This window comes from Hemiscyllium ocellatum, chromosome 30, assembly GCF_020745735.1.
Source record: "Hemiscyllium ocellatum isolate sHemOce1 chromosome 30, sHemOce1.pat.X.cur, whole genome shotgun sequence".
Classification (NCBI taxonomy): Eukaryota; Metazoa; Chordata; class Chondrichthyes; order Orectolobiformes; family Hemiscylliidae; genus Hemiscyllium; species Hemiscyllium ocellatum.
This window is the reverse complement of record NC_083430.1, coordinates 2,071,432-2,092,344: the sequence shown is the minus strand read 5'-3', so window position 1 is coordinate 2,092,344 and position 20,913 is coordinate 2,071,432. Positions and strand designations below refer to the sequence as shown.

The 20,913-nt window shown below is 42.4% G+C and overlaps 1 protein-coding gene across 5 annotated transcripts in view; it reads left to right on the top strand.

The window, feature by feature from the left end:
- LOC132829968 (zinc finger protein 239-like) overlaps nucleotides 1-20,583 on the top strand; it is a 51,375-nt gene extending 30,792 nt beyond the window's left edge. For all 5 annotated transcript variants that reach the window (XM_060847402.1, XM_060847401.1, XM_060847400.1 and 2 more), the window contains 2 exons: nucleotides 2,744-2,799; nucleotides 19,510-20,583. In XM_060847402.1, the coding sequence (XP_060703385.1) occupies nucleotides 19,681-20,508 (828 nt within the window). In that variant the 5' untranslated portion in view covers nucleotides 2,744-2,799; nucleotides 19,510-19,680 and the 3' untranslated portion in view covers nucleotides 20,509-20,583. The remainder of the gene's footprint in view (nucleotides 1-2,743; nucleotides 2,800-19,509) is intronic.
- Nucleotides 20,584-20,913: the final 330 nt, after the last annotated feature.

The following is a 20,913-nucleotide window of genomic DNA, read 5'->3' as shown; positions in this document are numbered from 1 at the left end:
ATAGCAGAGCCATTGGCCTGGATTTTTATGTCGTCATTGTCAACGGGAATAGTACCAGAGGACTGGAGGATAGCGAATGTGGTCCCCTTGTTCAAGAAAGGGAGTAGGGATAGCCCTAGTAACTATAGGCCAGTGAGTCTGACTTCAGTGATGGGCAAAGTCTTAGAGAGAATGGTAAGGGATAAGATTTATGAACATCTGGATAGGAATAACGTGATCAAGGATAGCCAGCATGGTTTTGTGAAGGGCAGGTCGTGCCTCACAAACCTTATTGAGTTCTTTGAGAAGGTGACTAAGGAAGTGGACGAGGGTAAAGCAGTAGATGTTGTGTATATGGATTTTAGTAAGGCGTTCGATAAGGTTCCCCATGGTAGGCTAATGCTAAAACTACGGAGGTATGGCATTGAGGATACATTAGAGGTTTGGATTAGGAATTGGCTGGCTGGAAGGAGACAGAGGGTAGTAGTTGATGGACTATGTTCATCTTGGAGTGCAGTTACTAGCGGTGTACCACAAGGATCTGTTTTGGGACCATTGCTTTTTGTTATCTTTATAAATGATCTAGAGGAAGGGCTTGAAAGCTGGGTAAGCAAGTTTGCGGATGACACAAAAGTCGGTGGAGTTGTGGATAGTGAGGAAGGAAGTGGTAGGTTACAGCGGGATATAGATAAGTTGCAGAGCTGGGCAGAAATGTGGCAAATGGAATTCAATGTAGCTAAGTGTGAAGTCATTCACTTTGGTAGGAGTAACAAGAAGATGGATTACTGGGCTAATGGTAGGCTACTTGGTAGTGTGGATGAGCAGAGGGATCTTGGTGTCCATGTACACAGATCTCTGAAAGTTGCCACCCAGGTAAATAGTGCTGTGAGGAAGGCATATGGTGTACTGGGCTTTATTGGTAGAGGAATTGAGTTCCGGAGTCCTGAGGTCATGTTGCAACTGTATAAGACTCTGGTGCGGCCTCATCTGGAGTATTGTGTGCAGTTTTGGTCGCCATACTATAGGAAGGATGTGGAGGCATTGGAACGAGTGCAGAGGAGGTTTACCAGGATGTTGCCTGGAATGGTAGGAAAATCTTATGAGGAAAGGCTGAGGCACTTGGGGCTGTTCTCATTGGAGAAGAGAAGGTTTAAGGGAGATTTGATAGAGGTGTACAAGATGATTAGGGGTTTAGATAGGGTCGACACTGAGAACCTTTTACCGCTAGTGGAGTCAGGTGTTACTAGGGGACACAGCTTTAAATTAAGGGGTGGTAGGTATAGGACAGATGTTAGGGGTAGATTCTTTACACAGTGGGTTGTGAGTTCATGGAATGCCCTGCCAGTAGCAGTGGTGAACTCTCCTTCTTTATGGTCATTTAAGCGGGCATTGGATAGGCATTTGGAAGTTCTTGGGCTAGTGTAGGTTAGGTAGGATTCGGTCGGCGCAACATCGAGGGCTGAAGGGCCTGTACTGCGCTGTATCTTTCTATGTTCTATGTAGGAAATCTAATAATAAAATTTTAAAAATCCAATTAGTAGATTGCCAACCTGTTTAGCCTTTGCTTAAAAGATAACCGCTCCAAACCAGCGACCATGCCAGTGAACCTTTTCTGAAATACCTCCAATGAAGTGTTATATTTCCTTAAAGAAGTGGACGAAACCTGCTCACATTTCTCCAGATGTGGTCTCACCAGCGGTTTGCACCATTGCTGTGAGACTCTCCTACTCTGATACTCCCAAACTCTTGAAACAATGGTTAACATTCCTTTTGCCCTTTTCTGATTATCTGTTGCAACTGTCTGCTAGCTTTGTGTTTCTTGCACAATTACCCCCAAGTCCATTTGTGTTGCACCTTCTACAGTTTTCATCATTTAAATAATACTGTTCTATTGTTGTCTCTTCCAAACTAAACAACTTCACAGTTTCCCAAGTTATGTTCCATTTGCCAACTTGTTGCCCACTAATCTAATCGATAGCTCTTGCTAAACCGTAACCCTCTCCCGACTTGACTGTTATGCCTTTTCTACGATATATTCCCTCATTCTTTGAAACTCTTTATTGGGAGCGTTGTGCACGCACCCTACTGCCCAGTCGTGATCTTTGCAGGGGGCAATTTTTGGAGTGACTGGGAGGAGCTTGCTGCCATTGTTCTGAATGGAGACAACGCGTCCATCAAGCTGCATTAGCGTTTCACACACATTTGATGAGACAGGGGAGCAGCAGAGAAGGAAACAATAGGAAGCAAATCCTGCTCTCTGCTTCTCCAACTCTTGGAACGTTATGTCCCCTGTGTCAAAGATCTACTGCTTGCTTCAGTCACATGAGGACCCAAGGTGCAAACTCCTGGAAACCCAAATAGATTTCCCCCTGAATCAACTGTTGACCTCCACAAAGGGTAATGTGCAGTAGGTCTAGATTAGAGTCGTGCTGGAAAAGCATAGCAGGTCAGGCAGCATCCGAGGAGCAGGAACATCGATGTTTCGGGCAAAAGCTCTTCATCAGGAATACAGCAGTAGGGCCTGGTGAAGGGGATGTTATAAATTTCTACCCTCGACTGACAGTGATGCATTTTATGAACTTATGTGACAGGATATTACAAGTGGACTTGCAGGTGGGGATCTCATTAATGTAACTCCAAACTCTGAGAGAACTATTCAATTCATAAGAACCTGGATATGTACATTGTGTATGAGTACTGCGTTCTAGTTTATTCCAACCTGCTGCATAAAATTTCTTGCTAAGTCACTCCATTCTGTTTATAGATATTTCCCAAAATCTTCAATGTGTCCTGTAATCCTTTTATGATCAGCTGATAAGTGTAAGTATTATCATCCTAATATTTATCTTTTCTAAGCACCTCTATCACAGCTCCAGTTAATTTCCGTTGCTATAAGGAGACCAATCTCAGTTTCTCCAAACATCTGATTCCCCAATGTCTGTTTGCAATCTGTAAGGTTCACATAAGAACTGTGTTGGAACATTCTCACTTGTCTGCATCAATGCAGCCCTCAACAATAATATTAAAGAAATTGAACATCCTCCAGGATAAAGCTCTGTGCCTGAGTGGTGTTGCATCCACCATCTTCAACATTCCCTTTCTACGCTACCAAGGCAAGCATTGTCCAACCATAGGGCTACTCTCTCATCAGAGAGAGAGGCCGGTGGTGGTTTAACCTGAAGGTTACCACAGTCCAGGCGAGGGGAAGGAATTAGAGGGAGAGTCTATCTATTGTAGATGGATATTTTTGATGTATCAGAAACATGCATGTCATATGAATGAATAATGTCAACAAAACCTGAACCATGTAACTAAAATCCCTCATTAGAAGGATACAGCGCAGTACAGGCCCTTCGGCCCTCGATGTTGCGCCGACCGAGTCCTACCTAACCTATACTAGCCCAATAACTTCCAAATGCCTATCCAATGCCCGCTTAAATGAACATAAAGAAGGAGAGTTCACCACTGATACGGGCAGGGCATTCCATGAACTCACAACCCGCTGTGTGAAGAATCTACCCCTAACATCTGTCCTATACCTACCACCCCTTAATTTAAAGCTATGTCCCCTAGTAACACCTGACTCCATTAGCGGTAAAAGGTTCTTAGTATCTACCCTATCTAAACCCCTAATCATCTTTTACACTTCTATCAGATCTCCCCTAAACCTTCTCTTCTCCAATGAGAACAGCCCCAAGTGCCTCAGCCTTTCCTCATAAGATTTTCCTACCATTCCAGGCAACATCCTGGTAAACCTCCTCTGCACTCGTTCTAAAGCTTCCACATCCTTCCTATAGTATGGCGACCAAAACTGCACACAATACTCCAGATGAGGCCTCACCAGAGTCTTATACAACTGCAACATGACCTCAGGACTCCGGAACTCAATTCCTCTGCCAATAAAGCCCAGTACACCATATGCCTTCCTCACAGCACTATTTACCTGGGTGGCAACTTTCAGAGATCTGTGTACATAGACACCAAGATCCCTCTGCTCATCCACACTACCAAGTAGCCTACCATTAGCCCAGTAATCCATCATCTTGTTATTCCTACCAAAGTGAACGACTTCGCACTTAGCTACATTGAATTCCATTTGCCACATTTCCGCCCAGCTCTGCAACTTATCTATATCCCGCTGTAACCTACCACTTCCTTCCTCACTATCCACAACTCCACCGACTTTTGTGTCATCCGCAAACTTGCTTACCCAGCTTTCAAGTCCTTCCTCTAGATCATTTATAAAGATAACAAAAAGCAATGGTCCCAAAACAGATCCTTGTGGTACACCGCTAGTAACTGCGCTCCAAGATGAACATAATCCATCAACTACTACCCTCTGTCTCCTTCCAGCCAGCCAATTCCTAATCCAAACCTCTAATGTATCCTCAATGCCATACCTCCGAAGTTTTAGCATTAGCCTACCATGGGGAACCTTATCGAACGCCTTACTAAAATCCATATACACAACATCTACTGCTTTACCCTCATCCACTTCCATAGTCACCTTCTCAAAGAACTCAATAAGGTTTGTGAGGCACGACCTGCCCTTCACAAAACCATGCTGGCTATCCCTGATCACGTTATTCCTACCCAGATGTTCATAAATCTTATCCCTTACCATTCTCTCTAAGACTTTGCCCACCACTGAAGTCAGACTCACTGGCCTATAGTTACTAGGGCTATCCCTACTCCCTTTCTTGAACAATGGGACCACATTCGCTATCCTCCAGTCCTCTGGTACTATTCCCGTTGACAATGACGACATAAAAATCCAGGCCAATGGCTCTGCTATCTCCTCCCTAGCTTCCCATAGGATCCTGGGGTAAATGCCATCAGGCCCAGGAGACTTATCTATATTCATCCTTTCCAATATTCCCAAAACATCTTCCCTGCATATTTCCAGGGCATCCATTCTAATTATTTGTGATTCCATATTCACATCAGCAACAGTGTCCTGTTCCTGAGTGAATACTGATGAAAAGTACTGATTTAATGTCTCTCCAATCTCCTCCGCCTCCACACACAACTTCCCACTACTATCCTTGACTGGACCGATACCTACCCTAGTCATCCTTTTATTCTTGACATACCTATAGAAAGCCTTTGGGTTTTCCCTAATCCTACCAGCTAAAGACTTTTCATGTCCCCTTCTCGCTTCTCTTAGCTCCCTCTTTAGCTCCTTCCTGGCTACCTTATAACTCTCAATCGCCCCTACTGAACCTTCACGCCTCATCTTTACATATGCCGCCTTCTTCCCTTTCACAAGGGACTCCAATTCCTTACTAAACCACGGCTGCCTCACAAGGCCCTTTACACCATGCCTGACTGGTACATACCTATCGAGGACACGCAGTAGCTGCTCCTTGAACAATCCCCACATCTCATTAGTGTTCTTCTCTTGAAGCCTGTTTTTCCAATCCACACAACCTAAGTCATGCCTCACTGCATCATAATTTCCCTGCCCCCAGCTATAGCTCTTGCCCTGCGGCGCACGATTATCCCTCTCCATCACTAAAGTAAAAGTCACCGAGTTGTGGTCACTGTCCCCGAAGTGCTCACCTACCTCCAAGTCTAACACCTGGCCTGGTTCATTACCTAGAACCAAATCCAATATAGCCTCCCCTCTTGTTGGCCTGTCGACATATTGTGTCAGGAAACCCTCCTGCACACATTGTACAAACACCGACCCATCTAATGAACTCGAGCTATAGCTCTCCCAGTCAATATCTGGGAAGTTAAAGTCCCCCATAACAACCACCCTGCTACCTTCACTCTTTTCCTGAATCATCCTCGCAATATTATCCTCTACTTCTCTAGGACTATTAGGAGGCCTGTAGAAAACACCTAACAGGGTGACCTCACCTTTCTATTTCTAACCTCAGCCCAAACTACCTCAGATGGCAAGTCCTCTTCCATCGTCCATTCCACTGCTGTGATACTGTCTTTGACAAGTAATGCCACGCCTCCCCCTTTTTTACCCCCATGTCTGATCCTACTAAAACATTTGAACCCTGGAACGTGCAACAGCCATTCTTGTCCCTGTTCTACCCACGTCTCTGTAATGGCCACAACATCGAAGTCCCAGGTACCAACCCACGCTGCAAGTTCACCTACCTTATTCCTTATACTTCTGGCATTGAAGTATACACACTTCAATCCACCTTTCTGGTTACAGGCACCCTCCTTAGAGATCGCTGCATTATTCCTAACCTCATTCTTAGAACCATCCAGGTAAATCTCCTCAACACCCTATTAGGGACCCCTGTCATTGTTCACAATGTGTGGATGATCTCTGGTTTGCATAGACCCAGATGTTCTGTGTTCCTGTGGATGATGTCATTGTCATCATGCAGCAATAATTGCACTGAACCTCACTGTCTGTAAGAGTGCTGGACGCAGAAATCCTGATAACATTTAAGCTGTATTTAGATGCACACTTTCAATGCCAGGGCAATCAAGTCTATGTGCCAAGTGCTGGAAAATGGGATTAGAATAGTTAGGTAGTAGTATTCTTTCATGGTGCAGACCTGATGGACAACAGAGTCATTTTCTGTACTGAACTCCTCCGAGTCACTTAATATAGGAATATGACAAGCCACATTTGAAACCAGGTCAGAGGAGTTGATATTGGAATGAAAAAATCAAGGTTGACCAATGTGTAAATAGAAAATCCCCTAATGTCTTTTTTTTAAACTATTTCTCCTCTCAGCTTAAAAACTATGCATCCAAGTCTTAAAATCCCTCATCCAAGGTAAAGAATACCTGCCATTCACCTTAGCCATACCCCTTATGATTTTTTTAAAGCTCTATAAGGTCACCTCTCAACTTCCTATTTGCCAGTGGAAAATGTCCCAGCCATTCAGCCTCTCCTTTATAACTCATCCTCCATTCCCAGTAACATCCTGGTAAATCTCTTCTGAACCTGCTCCAGCCTAATAATATGCTTCCTATAACTGGGTGACTGGATGGACACAGTAGTCCAGAAGAAATCTCACTAGTGTCCTGTACAACCTTAACATAACGTCTCATCCCAACTCCTATACTCAAAGGTCTGAGCAATGAAGGCAAATGTGCTAAACATTTTAACTACCATATCTATATGTGATACAAATTTCTAAGAACTGAATTGCAAGGTTTGTCAGTTCTACAGCACTACCCAAGGCCCAACTTTTAATTGCATCAATCCTGCCTTTGTTTGTTTTACTGTTATGAAGGAGAGGTTGATCTCTCTCTGATAATTAATACAGAAACACCCAGAGAGAAGCACCTCGCCCCATAATCTGAGAAAAAAAGTGTGCCAAGGGATGTAACTGACCTATTACCCCCATGATATGTTATAAAGGAGTGGTTTTTAAAAAAAAATGAAATCCTTTCACTTTACAATTAAGAATTTATTAATCTAACTCCAACAGTGAACAAATTAACAGAATTCCTAAAAAACTGAGCAATTACTCCATAACTACTACTGGTTCCCTAACGGAACTAAATTCTAGAGGGAATGCTGTTTTAATAATACAAATCCACGCATAAATCCAGCTAATAAGAAAACAATAAATTAAAATTTATCTCTCAAAGTTCACAGAGAATGTGTCTTCTGGAATGCTCCTTGTCCTCTCTGCTGTCAGGGATGTTTTCTCTGTAATTCTTCTGTTCTGAACATCGAATTCTGGTGGCAGGGATATTTGCTAAACATGCTGTGTACCTTTATGAATGGTTGGTATTTTTTTGAGAGCACGAAGATTTCTTGTCTCTTCAGATGGCAGTTGGCTCTCCCCTCTCTGTCCAGTTACCCCCATTTTTATATCCATGTGGACATATTAATTGGTTCAAGATTATTAACACTGTCAGATTTAAATTTACATAGTGCTGAGTCTCCAAGCCCCTTTTTAAATTAATTGGCTGAATTTTAAACTGTTGTCTGGGTAAAAATGCTGCTTGGGCCTGCTAACTGAGCGACTTCTTAATACCATGTTTCCATTCAAGTGCCTGCAGCTGCTTACCAACATTCATCTTTAAATCTGTAAGCACCAAAAGAACATTGTCTTTTAAATGGATGATGCAAGGCTTTCCCTCATTTTACAATTTTACCATTTTTACACATCGACTTGGTGACATTTGCCAAATATAACATGTCTCATTTATCCAACTTGACCTCCATCTGCCCTCTTTAGCCCATTGACCCAACTGATGAAGATCGCTTTGTAATCTTAGTGGACATTTTCACTGTCCACTATACTATCAGTTTTGGTGGCACCCAGAAACTTAGTAATCATGCCTTCTATGTTCTCATCCAAGTCATTTATATAAATGACATACAAAAGTGGACTCAGCACCGATCCCTATGGAACACAGCTGTCACATGCCTTCAGTCTGAAAAACAACCCTCCACTATCACTCTCTGTTAAGCTAACTTTGTATCCAATTGGCCATGAATCCCATATGATCTAACTTTACAAGTTAATCGACCATGCTGAACCTCGACCAAGGCTTTACTAAAGTCCAAGTAAACAATGTCTACAACTCTGCCTCATCAATCTTCTTAGTTGCTACTTCAAAAAAGTCAATCAAGTTTGCCTCTCCAAATGCATATAACTCCAATCTTTCAGTATCACCTCCAACATCGAAGTCAAACTCACAGTTCTATAGTTCCCAGGGTCCATCTATGTCCCTTCTTAAGCAAAAGTGCAACATTAACCTCTCTCCAGTCATCAAGCACCTCATCCATAATGACAGATTATACAAATATGTCTGCAAGGGACCCTACAATTCCACCACCACTTCCTTTACGCACTAGGATTCACTAGATCAAGTCCTGGAGATTCATCCACCTCTATTTTTTTTGTAAGATTCTCAGCAGTTACTGTTCTGTAACGTGACCTATTTTCAAAATATCAGTATTTATTTCCCTGAGTTTTAGAGTTAGAATTAGAATTCCTACAGCGTGGAAACAGGCCCTTTGGCCCTACAAGTCCACACTGATCCTCTGAAGAGTATCCCACCAAACCCATTCCTTTACATTTACCCCTGACTAATCCACCTAACCTACACATCCCTGAACACTATGAGCAATTTAGCATGGCCAATTCATCTAACCTGCACATTTGGATTGTGGGAGGAAACTGGAGCATGTGGAGGAAACCCACACAGACACTGTGAGAATGTGTTACTTCAACACAGACAGTCGCCTGAGGCTAGAATCTAACTCAGGTCCCTAGTGCTATGAGGCAGCAGTGCTAACCACTGAGCCACTATTTCTCCACAGTAACAACTGTGCAGAATATTTACTTAATATCTCTTGAGATTCAATATAAAGCTGACCTCTTTGATCTTTAAGGGGCCTTTCTCTCGTTCTCGCTTGCTCTCTTGCTCTGGCTGTTCTCTTGCTCTTAATGTACTTGTAGAATCTGTTTGGAATATTCTTAACCTTATTTGCCAAGGCTATTTCATATCCTGTCTTTGCCTTCCTGATTTCCCTATTAAGAATGCCTCTACATACTTTGTACTGTTCAAGAGATTTATTTGAACTCAGTCGTTTATATGTAATATATGATTCTTTTATTCTTGACGAGAACCTCAGTATCTTTTGTTCTTACCAGCCTTACCTTTCATTCTAACAAGAACATAAAGCCTCCCACCTGTCAGGCGCCCCTTTACCTGAAAACATCTCTTTACTTCCTCCAATCAACGTTTGAAAGTTAAACATCACGCAATACCAGATTATAGTCCAACAGGTTTATTTCACAGCACTAGCTTTCGAAGCCCTGCGTCGTCTTCAAGTTGTGAAGCAGAATCCTAAGTCACAGAATTTATAGCAAAAGAGTATAGCTAAAGATGAAGAAATAGCGCTTTAAAAGCCAGTGCCTCCAAATAAACCTGTTGGACTATAACCTGTCATGCGATTTTTAACTTTGTCCACCCCAGTCCTACACTGGCTCCGCCATATCACAACTTTGAAAGTTCTTGTCTAATACCATTAAAATTTGCCTCATCCAGTTAAGAACTTGAACTTTTATGGAAGGCTTATTCTTTTCCATAACTAATCCAAAACAAATAAACTTTGATCACTACACCCAAAGTGTTCTCCTGTTATCACTTCAGTCACTTACCCTGTCTTATTATCCAAGAGAAGGTCAAGTTTTGCTCCTCCTCTAATCGGAGCATTTGCATCTTGGGAAAGAAAATCTTCTTGAACTTATTTAACAAATTCTTCACCATCCAATTGTTTAAAACTGTAGCAGTCCCAGCCAGTGTTTGGAAGATTAAAAGCACCTACTATTGCAACCTTATTATTCTGATGGATATCTGAGGTCTCTCTACATATTCCTCGGAGAAAGTGAGGACTGCTGATGCTGGAGATCAGAGTCAAAAAGTGTGGTGTTGGAAAAGTACAATGGGCCAGGCTGCTCCTTGGATGCTGCCTGACCATCTGTGCTTTTCCAGCACCACACTTTTTGACTCTGATATTTGTTCCTCAGTTTCTATCTGACTGTTACAGGTTCTGTAGTACAATCCCATCAAGGTGATCATTCCTTTCTTATTTGAAATATTCCGCAAGCACAACTTTGTTTAAAAATAACTCTCCTCTGTGGTTTAAAATGTTTTAAATTCATTCAGAGGATGTGGGCGTCACTGGCCAATCCAACATTCATTGCCCATCCCTAATTACCCTGAGGGCAGTTGACAGTCAACCACACGGCTATGGATCTAGGTTACATGTAGGCCAGACCAGGTAAGAACAGTGGTTTCCTTCTCTAAAGGACATTAATGAATCAGAAGGATTATCCCTGACAAACTATAATGATTCTGTGGTCATCATTTAATTCCATATTGTATAGAATTCAAATTTCACCATCAGCTGTAGTAGGATTCAAACCCAGGTCCTCAGAACCATTACCCGGCTCTCCAGATTACTAGTCCAGTGAGGATACCATTAGGTCGGCACCTCCCTTTTTAGTGACTTTTTTAAAAAAAAAACCTCTCCTTCTGTGTAACTGTAAAAACCCGTATAAGGAAAAAGTAACTGAGCAGTCCATGTGTAGGCCTCTCAAAAAGGTCCATTAATGGAACTGTGTTTGAAAAAAATGTTCATTTTTGAGGTTTTTTTCCTGCATTTTTTGATTTTAAAAAATGAATTAAAATAACAATATTATCTCCTGAAATATAATTTTTGTGGCTCAAGATTACAGAGAAAGGGAAGGTTGTGAGGTTTGAGAGGGATTATAGAGATAGGGAGGATTGTGAGGCTGGAGAAGATTAATGCCCAAGCAGCACTGTGGTGTACGTACAGCAATGGATTGCAAAATTCCACTTTCTCCAAGTCAAATGAAGGTGGCCAATAAATACTGGTCAGGACAACAAAGACCAAAACCAGTGAAAAAAAACTGAGCAGCGAGCTCTCCCAGGTGATTGGCTGTGAAGTTATAAGCATCTCTGGAAATTGAATTGGAACAAAAGAAAAATAAACAGTGATAATACACAGTTGATCTTGGAGAGACCTCATTATCGGAATGCTCACAGCCAGGGGTCTGCTCAGTGGCTTTAGATCTTTTAAAACATAAATCTTAGTCTGGACTTTTGTAAATTTAAAATAGTGAGTAGCCTGAGAGTTTTTTAATACATATCTTACTTAGATCTATCTCGATTAATTTTATAAAATGTAACACACAAGAACTAAGTTATTTTCGAGCAGTGTGCCTTTTTCTGTGTCTCTGGATTGTTAAGGGGTAGAGACTGCCTTTTATAGAGTGATGTGCTCTTCCTGTCAGACGTGGGTGATTAGATCCAGTGATCCTGATGATTATGTCTGCAGGAAGTGTGCTGCAAATTCTACTAGATTGCATGGATTGGTTGAAGAGACAGTTAGATGCAATGAGGAATTTACAGGAGCCAGGGGGTGTGATAAATGGCAGTTTCAGAATGGTAGGATACTGCAGATACTGTCAGGTAGATGGGTTACCTCCAGGAAAGGTAGGAGAGGTAGGCAGGTAGTGCAGGATTCTCCTGTGGCAATACCTGCATCAAGCAAGTATGCTGATTTGGAAGGTGTTAGGGGGTCACAGACTCTGAGAATGTAGCACTGACAGCCAGGTTACTGGTACCATGACTGGCTGTACTGTAATGAGGAGTGTATTAGGTTCCAACCGCTCAATTGTGATAGCGAATTGTGTTGTCGGGGCACAGATTGATGATCCTGCAGCTCGCTTCTAATAGATAATAGAGAAATATGGCTCAGGGATGGACAAGACTGGCAGCTTAATGTTCCAGGGTGCTATAGGAAGGATAGAAAGGGTGGCAAGAGAGGAAAAGGAGAGACGTTTTGTTGGTTAGGGATAACATTACAGCTGTACTTAGGGAGGATATTCTTTGGAGTAGGTCCACTGAATTTATTTGAATGGAACAGAGAAATAAGAAAGGCATGATCACCTTATTGGAATTGCACTGTCGACCCCTCCACCCAAAAAAAGACTCAGTGGGAAGTTGAGAAGCAAATTAATGGGGAATCTTAGTTATCTGCAAGAATGGTAGGTTTGTTCTGGTAGGGGATTTTAATTTTCCAAACGTATACTGGGACTGTCATAGTGTAAAGAGTTTGGGTGGTAAGGAATGGAAACGCGGTGACTTAGTGGTTGGAGTGGCACGGTGGCTCAGTGGTCAGCACTGCTGCTTCAGAGTGCCAAGGACCCGGGTTCAATTCTAGCCTCTGGCGACTGTGTGGAGTTTGCTCATTCTTGCCGTGTCTGTGTGGGTTTCTGGGTGCTCTGGTTTCCTCCCACAATCCAAAGATATGCAGGTTAGGTGAATTTGCCATACACAATTACCCATAGTGTTCAGTGCTATGTAGGTTAAGTGATTAGACTGGGGTAACTGTGAAGTAATTCGGTAGGGAAATGGGATTGGGTGGAATATTCTTTGGAGGGTCATTGTGGACTTATTGGGTTGAAGGGCCTGTTTTCACACTAAGGATTCTATGACTTTGTTAAAAGTGGACAAAAAAAACTTGTTCAGTATGTAGGTTGTATCTACTAAAGCAAAACTTGACCTTCTCTTGGGAAATGAGGATCTTAGTTACATGCCCTGCCTTATGGGGGAGCATGTTAGAGCCAGAGATCATGATTCTGTTAGTTTTTAAGTAGTGATTGAAAAGGATGCACCTGATCTGAAAATTAACGTTCTAAATTGGTGGAAGGCCAATTTTGACAGTATAAGGCAAGAACTTCCAAATTTTGATTTGAGGAGGCTTTTCGCTGGTAAAGAGATGGCTGAAAAATGATAGCATAAGAACATAAGAAATAGAAGGCCATCTGGCCTCTCGAGCCTGCTCTGCTATTCAATAAGGTCATGGCTGATCTTTTCATGGACTCAGCTCCACTTTCCCACACTCTCACCATAACCCTTGATTCCTCACTGTTCAAAAACTATTTTTGCCTTAAAAACATTCAAGAGGGTAGCATGAACTGCTTCACTGGGTAGGGAATTCCATAGATTCACACAATTTTGGGTGAAGAAGTTCTTCCTCAACTTAGCCCTAAATCTGCTCCCCCTTATTTTGAGGCTATCTCTCCTCGTTCTAGCTTTACCTGCTTCCCTTACATATTTCCTTCATAATTCTGTATTTCATCATAAGATCCCCAGGTCATTCTTATAAATTACCATGAGTACAGGTCCAATCTACTCAATCCCTTCTCGTAAGCCGCTCCCCTCAACTTTGTAATAAATCTAGTGAACGTCTACGCCCACTTCATGCGAATCCATCCTTTCTCATGTAAGGAGACAAAAACTATACACAGTACTCCAGGTGTGGCCTCACTAATACCCTATACAACTGCAATGTAACCTCCTGTTTTAAATTTCATTCCTTTTGGAATGAAGGAAAATTTATGTATTAGTTACTTGCTGCACCTGCAAACAAATCTTTTGTGATTAATGTACAAGGGCACCCAGGTCTCTCTGCACAGCAGCAAGTTGTAATTTTTCACCATTTAAATAATAGTCCTGTTTTCTGTTATTTATAACAAAACGGATAGCCTCACATTTACTTAACATTTTACTCCATCTGCCAAATACTTGCCCACTCAACTTATTCATATATCTCCACAAATTTGCAGTGTGCTCTGCGCACGTTGCCCTACCACTCATCTTAGTGTCATCTACAAACTCTTAACACAACTACACTTGGTCCCCAACTTCAAATCATCTCTGTAAATTGTACACAATTGCAGTTCTGATACTGATCCCTGAGGCACGCCATTAGCTACTGCCAACCAGAAAAACACCCATTTAGCCCACTGTTTCTTGTTTTTTTTTTGACCAATCCAATATTCATGCTAATATGTTACCAATAACATCATGCACCCTTCCTTACCTTATGCAGCAGCCTTTTGTGCATTATCTTGTTGAGTGCCTTCTGGAAATCTAAATACACCAAAATCACCGGTTCCCTATTGCCCACTGCACTTGTAATGTCCTTAAAGAATTACAATGAAATACTTAAAATGCCTTTCATGAATGCATGCTGCTGCAGCCCAGTGGGACATTCCCAATCAGATATGTTGCTATTGCTTTCTTAATAATAGAATCAATCGTTTGCCCCTGTACAGAAGTTAAGCCAGTGGGCCTATAAGTGTCTGCCTTTTGTGTACCTTCTATTTTAAACAGTGGCATCACGTTTTTGTTTTCCAATCTGCCGGAACCACCCCAGAGTGCAGAGAAGTTTGGTAAATTACCGTGAGCACATGTGCTATTTCCCCTGTCGTGTCTTTTAGTCTCCTGGGACACATTCCATCAGGACCAGGAGTCTTTTAGCCCTGTTAAGTTGCCCAATGCTATCTCTTTGGTGACAGTGATTGATTCTACCTGCCATTGGAGGTGGCACGATGGCTCAGTGGTTAGCAAAGCTGCTTCATAGTGCCAGGAACCCAGGTTTGATTCCAGCCTTGGGCAACTTTCTGTGTGGAGTTTGCACATTCTCCCTGTGTCTGTGTGGGTTTCCTCCCACAGTCCACAGATGCGTAGCTTAGGTGAATTGGCCGTGTTAAACTCCCCATAGTATTATCAGGGGTAAATGGAAGGGAATGGGTCTGGGTGAGTTACTCTTTGGAGTGTTAGTGTGGACTTGTTGAGCTGAATGGCCTGTTTCCGTACTGTAGGGAATTAATCTAAATCACATTGTCTCCATAAGCTTCAAAAATGAGGCAGTGAGAGTATGGAGACAGTATGTTCCTGTTAATGTGAAGGACAAGGCTGTTAGGTGTACTGACTGCTGGATGATGGGTAGTTGAGGCTCTGGTCAAGATAAAGAAGGAAACATGTGTCAAGAGTAGACAACTGGGACCAAAGAAGACCATAAGGGTAGTAGGAGTGCACTCGTGTAATCAGGAGGGCAAAATCGGCATATCAGATAGCTTTAGCAAATAGGGCTAAGGAATACCTATACAGATTCTACGAATACATGGAGGACAAAAAGAGTAACTAGGTAATAGGGTCTCCTAAAGATCAAGAAAGTCCTCTATGTGTGGATTCATTGTGGTGCAGATTTGTTTCCAAGTTATTTAATTTGCAGAGGGAGAGGAAAAATTATTAACAGTCACAATTTTTAGTAACCATTTTAGTAATTGGCAAATAGTGCAGGGTGAAATGTGGGTGTCACTTTACACAGTAAGTTCTGAGCAGCCTGAATAATCTGAACTGCAGCTGGATGCAGATTCAGCAGTTATCAAAAGATATTTGGAATTTAACTTCTAAGGAAAAATTTGGAGGGCTGTGGGCAAATAGCAGTTGCAAGCGATTTGCAGCCCCTCTGGAGGAAGAGTGTACAGCCCCAATAAACTGAATAGCCATTGTGCTCTGTGCGACTGCACACCTTGCTACCCATTGTGAATGATGAAGCCCATCCCAGGGCAAAGAGATGGTTGCTCCCACCACTCCCTTTTTGTGGAGGTGCTGTTGGACTGGGTGGACAACGTCAGAAGTCACACACCACCAGCTTATAGCCCAAAAGGTTTATTTGAAAGTCCACATGCTTTTGGAACACAGCTCCTTCAGGTGCAGAGAGAGAGAGAGAGAAGCACACAAAACACAGAACTGATAGGCAGAGAGGTTAAGGTCAGAAAGGTCAATAGGTTATATAACTGGTGTGAGTGGAGTATTAGTTAATGCTTCTCTGCCAGTGATCAAGAGTGTTACGTGGTGTATAAAGTCACTGTCAAGTGCTATGCTGTCATGACAATCGGGCAGAGTTGTAGGAATACACAAAAGGTGACATCTCAGGTCAGACACTGAATTATAGGTGGCAGGCTTTGTTCAGAATCTGTCTGAGTTTTAACCTGGAATCAGGCAGGTTTTATTCTGAAAACTGGAATTTATAAGATGCCATATTGACTGTGTCTACAAAATAGAATGTATATGCAAATAAAGAAACATCTTTGACCACCAGTCCTAAAGAAAGTTTTTACCTGAAATGTTGACTTTGCCACCACCTGATGCTGTCCTTAAAGCAGTAACGGACCCGTGCTACAGCCACCAATTTTATTAGGGGCAAGGTGCAGCAGTGTGCATGTTTTTCCTATTGAGGCAGAGTGATAAATCCTCCTTTTTATAAAAAGAGGAGGATTTACACACAGCAAACTGAAATCAAGATAAATGCTTGTCTTTTCTAGATTTCCATCCTGAGCTGATAGCGATTATTTTTTTGGAAGTTTGTTTAACAGAATATTAATTGAGAAAACTTTGCAGACTGGGACCTCAGTCTAATAGAGTCAGCAGAAACATCAGGATCTAAATATCATTGGCATTTAACTGTGGAAAGAAAAAGGTTTGTCTGTACTGTCTGTGGGAAGATACCTCCTGATGTACTTGTAAATTGAAAAGCAGCAAGATGTTCAAATTTGTAGTTAGATCACCCTTTGAGTTTGTGCTCACATCTAGGCTCTGCAGCTGAGGAAGATGATGTTTCGCTAAGAGGTGCGCATAGATTTATCCAAATAACACTGAGTCTCTTTGAAAGAACTGTCATATTTAGTCCCAATTACACACAATGATTTTTAACTTAGAAATTTTTCATTTTAAAATATCAATGAAATTCGTTTTAAAGTTTCTTTCACGTGGAACATTTCTGACAACTCTGAACATGAAACTGTTGAGTCTGGAGGGTTAGAAAGGGCTGAATTGAAAGAGGAGATGCTGTTCCCTGAGTTCCCACTGAGTCCTGGAGCAGTACAGGAGGCTGAGGTCAGTGTGGGTGGGAGCAGACAATGAAAATTACAAGGTTGCACTGTGAGTGCTGTTTGGCTCACTGAGAATGCTTTGGAATTGGGTAAAAACAGTGAGGTGAGACAAAGAGAAGCTGAAGCTGAAAGACTGAGTGCTCAGTCTCAGCTCAGGCGGTTCAGAAAATGACAGTCCCAATGGAAACAACCAATTGTGATAGCTGCAGAGTATTTTCTTACAATTTTTAAAGTACAATAAATCAGCTTCTGTAAAGGGGTTTTCAATTATAATAGAAATGTTTGAAACAGCTCAATTAAATTCTCTTAAATGGAGTAACTAGATTAATCTAGACAGAGGTTATGACAGAAGACTGCAGAGCTCTAGTATACTCTTGCACAATGTGGGAAACAAGTGATACTTTCAATGTTCCTGCCAGCACATACGTCAGCAAGTGTGTCCATCTGCAGTTAATGGCTTAACTACTTTTCAGAGCTGGAGCTGTGGGTGGACTCATACTGAAGCATCTGCACTGCTGAGAACATCGTGGACGGCATGTTTAAATGGGTTGGTCACACAGGTGAGAATTCGCAGGCAGAAAGGGAATGGGTGACCATCAGATAAAATAATAGGTTTAGGAAGAAAGTGCAGAAATCCCCAGTGGTCATTCCCCTCTCATAAGGCTATACTGCTTTGGATCCTGTTGGGGGATTGTCCTCTCAGGCAAGCACCAACAGACACATTATCACAATGTGGGTAGCTCTGCTCTACAGAATGGGAGGAAAAGGAGCAGCAGGGCTACAGTGTCAGAGGATTCAATAGTAATGAGTATGGACAGGTGCTTCTGTAGTCCAGGATAACGTTGCTTCTCTGGTGTCAGGATCATGCAGGACATTCTGGAGCGAGAGTGTGAACAGCCAGTAGTCGTGGAATGCATGGGTGCCAATGACACAGCTAAACAAAGGGATAAGGACCTGAAAGCTGAATATTAGAAGGTAGAAGATACACTAAAATGCAGGACATCAAATTTTGCATTATCAGGCCTATTTCCAAATCCATGCACTAGCAAAAGCAGGAATAAGAGCATAGATCAGATGAATGTACAGCTGGAGAAATGATGAGAAAGGATTTAGATTCTTCAAGCATTGAGGCAGTTTCCTGATTAGGTAGGACCCATGCAGGCCTGACCCAGGACCCTGGGCAGACCCAGGGCAAATCTCTTTGTGGGGACTCTTAACAGTTTCATTGAGGTTTTAAACTAGTATGGCAGGGGGATGGAAACCAGCTTAGATGGCAAAAGTGAGGACTGTAGCTGCTGGAGATTCGAGTCGAGAGTGTGGTGCTGGAAAAACACAGGTCAGGCAGGACCTGAGGAGCAGGAGAGTTGATGTTTTGAGCAAAAGCCCTTCAACAGGAATAATGGCTTAGATGGGTCAGTTTTGGATTAATAAACAGAAGGTAGGACATTAGTGATGTAGTCAGTGACTCAAAAAGACAAAAAAAATGATTAAATGAGGATTGAGTCCCTCTTCATACATCAGTCCTGACATCCCAGGAATTAGTCTAGTGAACCTTCTTTATTCTTTGTCAATAATCAGGGCATCTTTCTTTGGGACAGGAGAAAAAGCATACACATAGCCCTCCCAGTGTGGTGTCACCAAAGCCCTTGCAGAGCGATATCCCTATTCCTGTACTCCAATCCTTTTGCGATGAAGGCCAATCTATCATTTGTAATCTTAACTACTTGCCATTCCTGCCTGCTTCCTAAAAGACAGTCACAGAGAACACGGACCAAAATTAAGTCAGAGAATCTCATAAAATTGTCGAAAACAATGGCCCCATTGTATCTGTGCTCGTCATCAAGAACCTGTTTAGTCAACTATTTTCTGGCAATCAGTGTGTTATAGTGCTTTGTATGATCATCTAAACACTTCAGGGTTACAATGGTTCCTGCATTTACCACCATTTCCAATGCTGTCAGACCTCCAGCATTTTCAGTTTTTGCTTCAGATTTCTACCATTTTGCTTCTGTATTTGTTGTTCATCCTGCAGAAGGATTGAAGTGTTTGGGGGCAGAAGCATGAACAAGATTGACTTGTAGAATGATAAAATGCGATTCCCCACCCTCCGCTCTCCCAACTGTATCTCTTTCTGTACTTTTGTGCAAGCTCATTCATAAATGTCCTTCAGGGAAGGGAAAGAGTTCAGCTTTAATGATGATCCAGCAGTTTCCCCAAATGTCAGCTCAATATTAATTTCTCTCAATTTCACTTTCTGTGTGTTATTTTGGTTTCTTGCTCACTGCCTTTGTTTTCTGTTTGGAAGGTTGATTTGCAGTTGTCATATTGAAACAAAATCGCATCCAGATCTGGCAGTCGCTGTGTTTACCATAACTTTATTATCTCAGGATTTTGGACATCAAAGGAAAAAGCACTGCTCACACTGGGGAGAATCACAGGTTGTGTGTGTGGAAGAGTCAGTGACGGTTCATTTCAAATGTCCAAGCGTCAGTACAGTCGCACTGGGGAGAGACTGTGGAAATGTGGGAATTGTGGGAAGGGATTTCTTTACCCATCCCAGCTGGAAATGCACCAACGCAGTCACACTGGGGAGAAGCCATTCACCTGCTCTTGTTGTGGGAAGGGATTCACTCGATTATCCAACCTGCTGGAACACCAACGTAGTCACACTGGAGAGAAACCGTTCACCTGCTCCAATTGTGGGAAAGGATTCACTCAATCATCCGGCCTGCTTAAACACCAGCGAATTCACACTGGGGAGAGACCATTCACCTGTTCTGTTTGTGGGAAAGGATTCGCTCAGTCATTCAGCTTGCATGTGCACCAGCGGGTTCATACTGGGGAGAGACCATTCACCTGTTCTGAATGTGGGAAAAGATTCACTCAGTCATCCAGCCTGTTGATCCACCAGCGAGTTCACACTGGGGAGAGACCATTCACCTGCTCTGATTGTGGGAAAGGATTCAGTTACTCATCCAACCTGCTTAAGCACCAGCGAGTTCACACTGGAGAGAGACCATTGACCTGTCCTGTGTGTGAGAAAGGCTTTGCTGATTCAAACTCCCTGCAGATCCACCAGCGAGTTCACTCTGGGGAGAGACCATTCACCTGCTCTGAGTGTGGAAAAGGATTCACTTGCTCATCTAACCTGCTGAGACATCAGAGTGTTCACACTGGGGCGAGGCCATTTGCCTGTTCTGAGTGTGGGAAGGGATTTACTCAATCATCCAAACTATTAACACACCAGCAAATTCACAAAGAACAGCAGCAGAAAGGTTTTGCTCCGCGTCTCACCAAGGAATGAATTCTGGTCTTTACGCTGTTGGTACTGATGTTATTAATCCCTGCTCAAATAAAGGTACTGATATTGTCGATAAAATGTTAATAACAGTTATATATCTGTAGGATAGGTTTTGTAAATAATCACATTATCACTGCATTAACACATTCGCACTAGATAAAGGTTGTCCATCTGCCTAGTGCGTGAAAAGGGATTTTCTGGTTCACAGTAACTATAGAACATAGAAAAACACAGCGCAGTACAGGTCCTTTGGCCCTCGATGTTGCGTCGATCCAAGCCCACCTAACCTACACTAGCCCACTATCCTCCATATGCCTATCCAATGCCCGTTTAAATGCCCATAAAGAGGGAGAGTCCACCACGGCTACTGGCAGGGCATTCCATGAACTCATGACTCGCTGAGTAAAG